Genomic DNA, 7,655 nt, shown 5'->3' with positions numbered 1-7,655 from the left:
TATGAAGAGTAAATGAGTACAAATCAAGAAGACCCCTTGGTGTCTGCTCTGTATTTTAATACTGCAATAGCTTGAAACTTGAAAGAAGAAAAATGTTGAGTAAATGCTTCTGCCTTTGAAGAATATCATTTAGTTTGTGAGGAATTTCAGATCAACTTAATTCTACATATGTACATTTCCACTTTGAGAATGAATTCACATACCTCAAGACGATGATTTAGCAAAGATCCGGCATGCTCCAAAACAAACCAATATGTACTCAGATGCTGGCTTTAGAGATGCTTTTGCTATATTTATTTCCCTGATAATTTTGTGATTTTAAACTTTGCAAAGGAAAGTTTTTTAAGTTAGGGAAGAATCCCCCGAAAGGCAATGATGATCAATACAGTTGTTGTAATACCTGATGGGAGGCGGAAGGTCAATACAAAGGCAAAAGGAAAGCCTTTATACTCCAGTCTAGACAAGATCTAACATAAACAAAAGGGTCAGTAATTATTACTTAAATTACAACTGAATATCTGTAAAACCATATTCAGCATACAAATCAATCTAAAGTGAGCTCATCATGAATAATACGAGTGAACTTTAAATGACAAAATAATAATTAGTATAAATGGTCATGAAAAATGTGCTCATATATTTTGATTGTTTCTTGTATATACCAAATAGATGTCCTTTGAATTAATCAGGGATTTTCTGTGTTGGAAACTTGGAAGACATTAGCAACATCCTGAAATGTAGTGCTTTGTATAAACACAGTCAGAAAGAGAGCACTTGGGGAAAAAAAATCAAAACATTCAAAGGCATGCAACTGGGTAATTCAATAACTCTCACATGTAGCGGCATTTCACACAGTAGGACTTCAAGTCTGTGTGCTGGGCAGGCTGACTGTGTGCTGGAAAGCAGCTCCCCCTCTTCAACTCCATTTACATGCATAGCTGGCCTAGTAGGTGTAAAAATAGACAGGCCGCGCCTGAATTGGAAATGGTCACTGAAAGCTGTCTGCAGTTGCTGGGGTTTCGAGTTCTGTTTGACACAGGCTAGCTACAGAGGAAGGGAGGGAATGTATTCAAGGGAGCACACATTGGAGTGAGTGATCATCTTTCTGCATTGTCTAAGTCAGCTGCCCTTTGAGAACACTGGGCACAGTCCCTAGTGAAGGATAAGCCCACTTGCAGAAGTTGATAGAAGAACTGATATGGGCAATGCACCAGTTTGCCAGTCTTGTCACACAAGCAAGAGTATAAGAGCACATGGGAACATACAGGATTTGGATAAAATTTCTGATTACTATGGATACAACAATGAAGAAAGCAAAGCTCCTGAGATTCAGGTAAGTCTTAAGTGATGAAAAGAGTCAAAAGACAGGGAAAAAAGTTCAGGTCATAGAACTATAGATGTTTGACTTGAAAGGGACCTCTTCAGTCAACCCTTTTGAACCTGCTGGTTAGTAGCCTGCCTAGTTAAGCTGTGTGTGTACTATGTTGAAGCTGCTGCTGTTGCGTTTTAATGTTGTGGCACTAACAGTAATGAAAAAGACAGCTGGTACTGAGCTGAGCAGTAGCTTGAATATATTTTCAGGTACCAGATAGTCTAGGAATGTAGGCAGCAGAGAACTTTATATGATCTCAAATGCTATGAAAACCAGGATGTAATGTAGTATTTACCCCTTACTTTACTGTCACAAATCATCTTACTCTGATAGGTTAGTCATAACTTATTGCTTGATTTCACTGTTCTCTATGTAACAACATTATTTCTGGTTTTGTGGCTTTACAGTAGGGACCTGCAAACCCTTACTCAAGTGAGTAGTCCCATTTGAGTCATGCACATAAGGACTATACAGATAAGTATTTCCTGGAGCAAGACTTAGGTACCCCTATTTCTTGCAATATATGACTATCCAATTAAAACATACTTTTCTGCATCTATGTGGAAGACATTATTTGAACTGAATTTCTGTGCTACTTAAGCAGCAAGTGAAATGCCCTTTTCCTTCTGTTACTCTTATCCCCAACACTCAGTGTGAATATAAAACTACAATCAGGGCCAGATCCTACCATCCATGCTCTAACTAGTCATTTATTAAAAAAATAATCCCATTAAAACAACAAGAGCAAAGGCATACTACTCAATGAATGTCATACGGAATATGCGCTTGAACTGACTAAATTGTTTTTGTGATTAATGCTTCAGTCACTAAAAGTAATTGCCTTGGGGGATTTAACATGTGCAGATATTGATTCTTGTTTTACTGATTTGTGTCATGGCCCTCGTGACAACTATGGCTCAAATAGATTTTGGTTCAACTCATTCAGAAGTATGTACTCCAAATTTGTTCTATTTTGTGAATTTACCTTTGTCATTGTCTGCTCAGGTTGTCATAGTGAACAAATAATCTACAACAGGTGAAGTAGGAGAGGAGAGATCATACAAGATCTCTGACTGTGATCAGATGAATCATAGAGAGGTTTTGTTCATTCTTGCTGTCTGCCCAGTCTCCTGCAGCAGAACTGTTCCAGAGTTTGGGCTATTTCCTTCAGCTGTACTGTCTTCATGAGATTTCAAACAAATGTTTCTCAGCACAAAGAGTTGTGAGTACGTACCTAAACATTCGGCTTTACAGAAGCCGGGGCACAGATAAATTTACCTTCTTTCCTAATTTATACCCATTTTCATAATCAGAAATTCTGACTTCACTAGAAGTGTTCAACCAGGTACCTTTAAGATGGATCCTTGCCACTTGTGATTGATACAAATTAATGAAGAGTGCCTGAACCTTTTATAGAGGGATTGTTAGAGCCCTCCTTCAGAGAGAGTAGTGTCTCTGAATCCTGTAAAACTATAGCCTGTGATTAATTAAAACCCCCTTTTTTGCAGATTCTGACCTTTTTATGTGTAAGGGTAGGCTGTTAAGGAAGTGGTAGCAGGCCAAATGCAGCAAAATTGATAAAGATTCTAAATAATCAGGTTTCAGAGCTTTTGTCACATGGAGGAAACACTACTTTCATTGGTTCTTCAGGGCAACGGACAGATCAGACATTCAGGATAACACTGTTGGTAACACAATTAATCATGAGGTTCTTATGTGGCACTGGTGGGGGTGGAGGCAGGTTTCTCATTCCACTTGTTAAGGACCCAGAAGATTACAAAGGGCAAATGCCTTTCTTCTCCCAAGAACATTGGCTTGTGGAGTCTCATTGCCTTCAGTCCTGTTAGTACCTCATACAAGATAAATAGATAGCACTGTAAGAAAAAAAAAGCATCAACCAAGTATGGTGGTGATGTGGGAAATACAGTTGTTGTACCATCTCTTCTGAAATATGGATATGATTGTACTAGAGACAGTACTTTGTTGTTTTTATGCTATTATTTACTATTTAACTGGGACTTTTTTTACTTTAACAAAATTTAACTTTAAGTGAGGCAGGCCCTGGGTCTTAGAGACCAAAAGGAAAACATTAGTGTCAGGCTAAGGAGGGTGGCTGAGTGAAAACTTGCAGCAGATACAACATCCAGAGTTTAATTCAGTTAGTATACAGCCTGCTAAATTGTTTTGAATAATCTGATCCTTCTAAATTGGAATTTAAAACAGATTTCTCTCTGCCTCTTCAGACCTTAGTCACTAAAGGAACCATTCCAGAATTATCTGTATTCTGTACAAAATAACTTTTAAAGGTGAGATGCAAAACTGCTGGATTTTTTTTTTTTTTTTTGAAACCAAGCAGGGCTCATTTTTAAAAGGCTTTTAAAAAATCAGATAAGTCTATTGTTAAAGATTTTAGAAAATAAACTACTCCAGACTGATTTTTATTTTTCTTAATAAGAGCTAGGTCTCAAATTGCAGAAAATCAGAGTTTGACAAATAGTCAATTGTCTCCCTTCCTTTCATATTCCCCTTGACTAATCTTGTTGCTCCTCTTGTGGAAATGTAGTCTGATCACATGTGAGTGTGTGAGACTAAATAGAATAGGCAGCTTTCCGACTTTTGTGGGGGCATGACTTCCACTATGTCATTCTAAGGAATAATGTTCTCTTGCTGTGGTCAGGGCATTGGATTTGGAGGAACTAGGGTGGCCCATGGCCACATACAGGACCGTAGGGGAAGCGGCTGGGACAGAGTAACCTGGGGCCTCCCCAGCCCCCAAGCCTCAGAGAAGGGGAAAGTAGCTAACCTGCTGGCTCCCTCTCTTGCGGACAGCTCGTACTGACGTACAGTAAATACGCAGCAAATACGAGACAATTAGGCCTTTTTATAAAATAAGTCAGGACTCCTTTTTGGCATCCCAAATACGGGACCATCCTGCCAAAAATGGGATGGATGGTCAACCTAGGTGGCACACAATCATTTTGTTACATTTTGCATGAAAGCAGAAAAGGCTCCTAGGTAGGTTTGTATGCAAACACAGAACTAAAATGTTTGGTGACAACTAAATGAACTGTAAGTGAAAGGGAACCCCAAATGTCATCATATTTTAATAAGCTAATAAAAAACATGGCTAAAAGCATTACCAAAGTGTGTGGGTGGGTTGGGTGGGATGGTTACAAAAGGTTCAAATCAGAACCTACTCACATTTTGGACTCTTCAGATTTGATCCATTATAGAGTGACTTGATCTTGCTCTAGCTTTTTGGTTTGTATTTGTCCAGTTTATCTGAATATTTCATATAGTTTACGGAAAATATTATTCAGGCCTGAGTATGGTACTTGAGATTTGGGTGTCATGTGCCTGGATAAAACATTTGTAAAAATTACACATACAGCTTATTTGAAGACTAAGGACCAATTTTCTTTGTATTTGGCTTTAAAATATGGGGTAGTGGTCCTGGATTATATTAAACCAGGAATTAAGGTGAAAGGATAATTTACTGGTGTTATCAAAGTGAAGTATAAAGACCTTAAAACACAGAAACAGCAGTTAATAAATACATGCAGAAATAAGGATTTCATCAACCCTGAATACCATCTAGATGTAAATCCCAGAATCACAATGAAGGAACAGGTGGGCCATATCAACACAGCCCATTAGCACAGTGCTGCTGCTGGCAGTGCCGTGCTAATGACAGTTCACACAATTGCAAATGGAGGACCATTTGCAAACTCACATGGCTAATTAGCATAGCCGCATGAGATTTTGCTGTTGGCAGGGGGGATGAGATTTTTCTGTCGACAATAGAGGCCATGTGGACATGCCTCTTCCAGCTAAGCCCCCTCTCTTTTGCCAGTCCCTTATGCCTGAATTATTGTAAAATACAGAATTATTTCAAAATATGGAGTCTACACACATTGAGCAATTGGATGCGCTCTGGCCTGTTTCAAAATAGGGTCTACTCCCTGTATTACCAGCACCTATTTTGAGGCACTGTTCCTCATAGAATGAGGTTTACCAATTTCACAATAAGGTTGTGTTGTGTAGATGCTAGGATGGTAATTTTGAACTAAAAGCTGTTATTTTGAAATGACTTTGCTTTGTAGGTCTACCCTGAGTTCCATACCAATTTGAGAGATTGTGCTAATAATTATGCTCGATGAAGGAGGTGAATTGGTGTAGTGTGCATTTGAGGGCATCATGAGGTTGTTCTCAGTACACAGAGAAAGACTTGTCTTACTCAAATTCCAGTATAATGAACTTCCCTGTAGACAATAAAGGCTATCTGGTGTTATTCTAAGTATAGTTTAAATGTGGTTTGGAAAATGGCTGAAGATTGTTCTGATTTTTTTTAGGATTATCCAACCTTGGTCAAGGCTTTTATTCTTTATATCCAAGTTCTTCAATTTTTAATCCATATGTTATTTTCCAAACTCTTTCAAGGTTTTGCTTTCTAAAGTAGCTGTGATCAGTGCAATCTAGACTTGGCTGTATTGATCTGAGTTTCCTTACCTGGAACCTTACATAAAATGTTTAATTTTAAGTGTCTGGGACTTAAGCATGGAATGTAATAATTTCTTCCATTTTAAATGACATATTTGGAAACCTTACATGGCACAATGTAGCAGCCTCAGTTTGCGTCATGCAACAAGTAAAAGTACAGTTTCATACTTTTCATAGGGTTGTCATAGGGTGACACTGCTTGGCGCATCATCTTTCTGCAGCCCATGGCATAATTGGTCATCCTTCCTCTTAGTCCCCAGTGATTCCAAGCACACTTATCCTCTACTCCATCAACAGGATTTCTGACCACAACATAATTCATAAGAGACTACAATGAAAGTCATTTATAGAGGTCATTTCTCACCCGTGTGCAAGAAGTCATTAAAGAGCAACTGATGTTCTATCCCTCGACATCTCACATAGCACACACAGGTACGTTCAATGCTGCCTGAACTCTTGATCAGTCCTATCCTGGCCTTGTACCAGGAGAACTGCCCCAGCTCTTCTAACTGGAGTGAAACTCTGCTTTATTGAGGGGAATCCCTCCTTAGAGTAGCATCCTGGCTGGGGGGACATACCTTATTACCCCGGCCTGTCATAATTCCTCAGATTCAAGTTCCCCATCCCTGGAAAAGTCAGCAGATGAGCTGCTTCACCGTTCCCCTGACATCAGTCCTCTCTGAGGCAGTTTAGAGCCAGCAAGAGCATCCCTTCATTACTTCTACTCCTGCTTTCAGCCTCTGGCTTGGGGAAGCCAGCCACCAAATCCTCTTGTAGCTCCCTGGCCTTCACCCTTCTCCCAGGAACCACAGTCAGTTTCTGGCAACTTTAATCTGACTGAACCTGTACTCAGGAATACTGGGACTCTCCCCAACTTTTTGTTAGTTTCCAGGGTGCTTCTCTTTTTTCTTAATGAGCGAAGAGGGAAGGGGCAACCATTCTGACATGGGGGAACTGGAGTTGCTTCACTACACAGCCTGTGACAAGTGCTCTATTCAAATTTTTCTTTGCTCTCACAAGTCCTTCATTGACTCAGGGGAAGGCAGCTGGCAGTGAGTCCACTATGCCAGGCTAATGAATATGGTGGGAGGACTCCTACAAATGTCTGTGGCAGCTAGAGAACTAAGTACCACAAAGGTTTTATAGATGACTTTTGCAATTTGGGTTCAATCCAAAATTGCTTCTGATGCTTAAGAAGTTTTTGCATCAGAGTTTGCTGCTGCTGCTGCTGCTGCTGTTGGTCTGGATTCGGCAGAGTAATTATGTATGTGTTCAAGTTCACCTTTATTGAATAAAGAATATAAGTATGTAGTGTAATGAACATGTGCTTAAGTCATACTGAATTCAGTTGAAACATTCTGTAAATTAAGGATACACTTAAGTGTTTTGCTGAACTGGGACCTCAAGTGGTTTAGGAAACATGACTGGGTCAGTACCGTATCTTTACATATATATAGGAAACCAGTCTCAAGTTTTCTGAAAAGAGAAACTAATTGATGGCGAAGAAAAACATAGAAGTTACATAGTAACAGAGAGGGAGCCGTGCTAGTCTATAAACTATCAAAACAAAAAACAGTCAAGTAGCACTTCAAAGACTAGCAAAATAATTTATTAGGTGAGCTTTCGTGGGTCTGTCCCATGAAAGCTCACCTAATTAATTATTTTGCTAGTCTTTAAAGTGCTGCTTGACTGTTTTTTTGTTTTGATAGAAATCACGTGGTTTTGGAGTCCTGAAGGAACAGAAAAGTCAAAGAGGTAAAACAATGCTGTATATCATTATTCC

The 7,655-nt window shown here is 39.3% G+C and overlaps 1 protein-coding gene across 2 annotated transcripts in view; it reads left to right on the top strand.

Moving 5' to 3' along the window:
- The first annotated feature begins 1,096 nt into the window (after nt 1-1,096).
- Nucleotides 1,097-7,655, top strand: part of ANK2 (ankyrin 2) — a 223,750-nt gene continuing 217,191 nt past the window's right edge. Inside the window, exon 1 of one of the 2 annotated variants that reach the window (XM_074993415.1) lies at nt 1,097-1,333. In XM_074993415.1, coding sequence (XP_074849516.1) covers nt 1,199-1,333 — 135 coding nt within the window. In that variant the 5' untranslated portion in view covers nt 1,097-1,198. The remainder of the gene's footprint in view (nt 1,334-7,655) is intronic. The other variant, XM_074993414.1, reaches the window with a different exon arrangement.

Source organism: Carettochelys insculpta, chromosome 4 (assembly GCF_033958435.1).
Source record: "Carettochelys insculpta isolate YL-2023 chromosome 4, ASM3395843v1, whole genome shotgun sequence".
Classification (NCBI taxonomy): domain Eukaryota; kingdom Metazoa; phylum Chordata; order Testudines; family Carettochelyidae; genus Carettochelys; species Carettochelys insculpta.
This window is presented reverse-complemented; position numbering and strand designations above follow the sequence as displayed.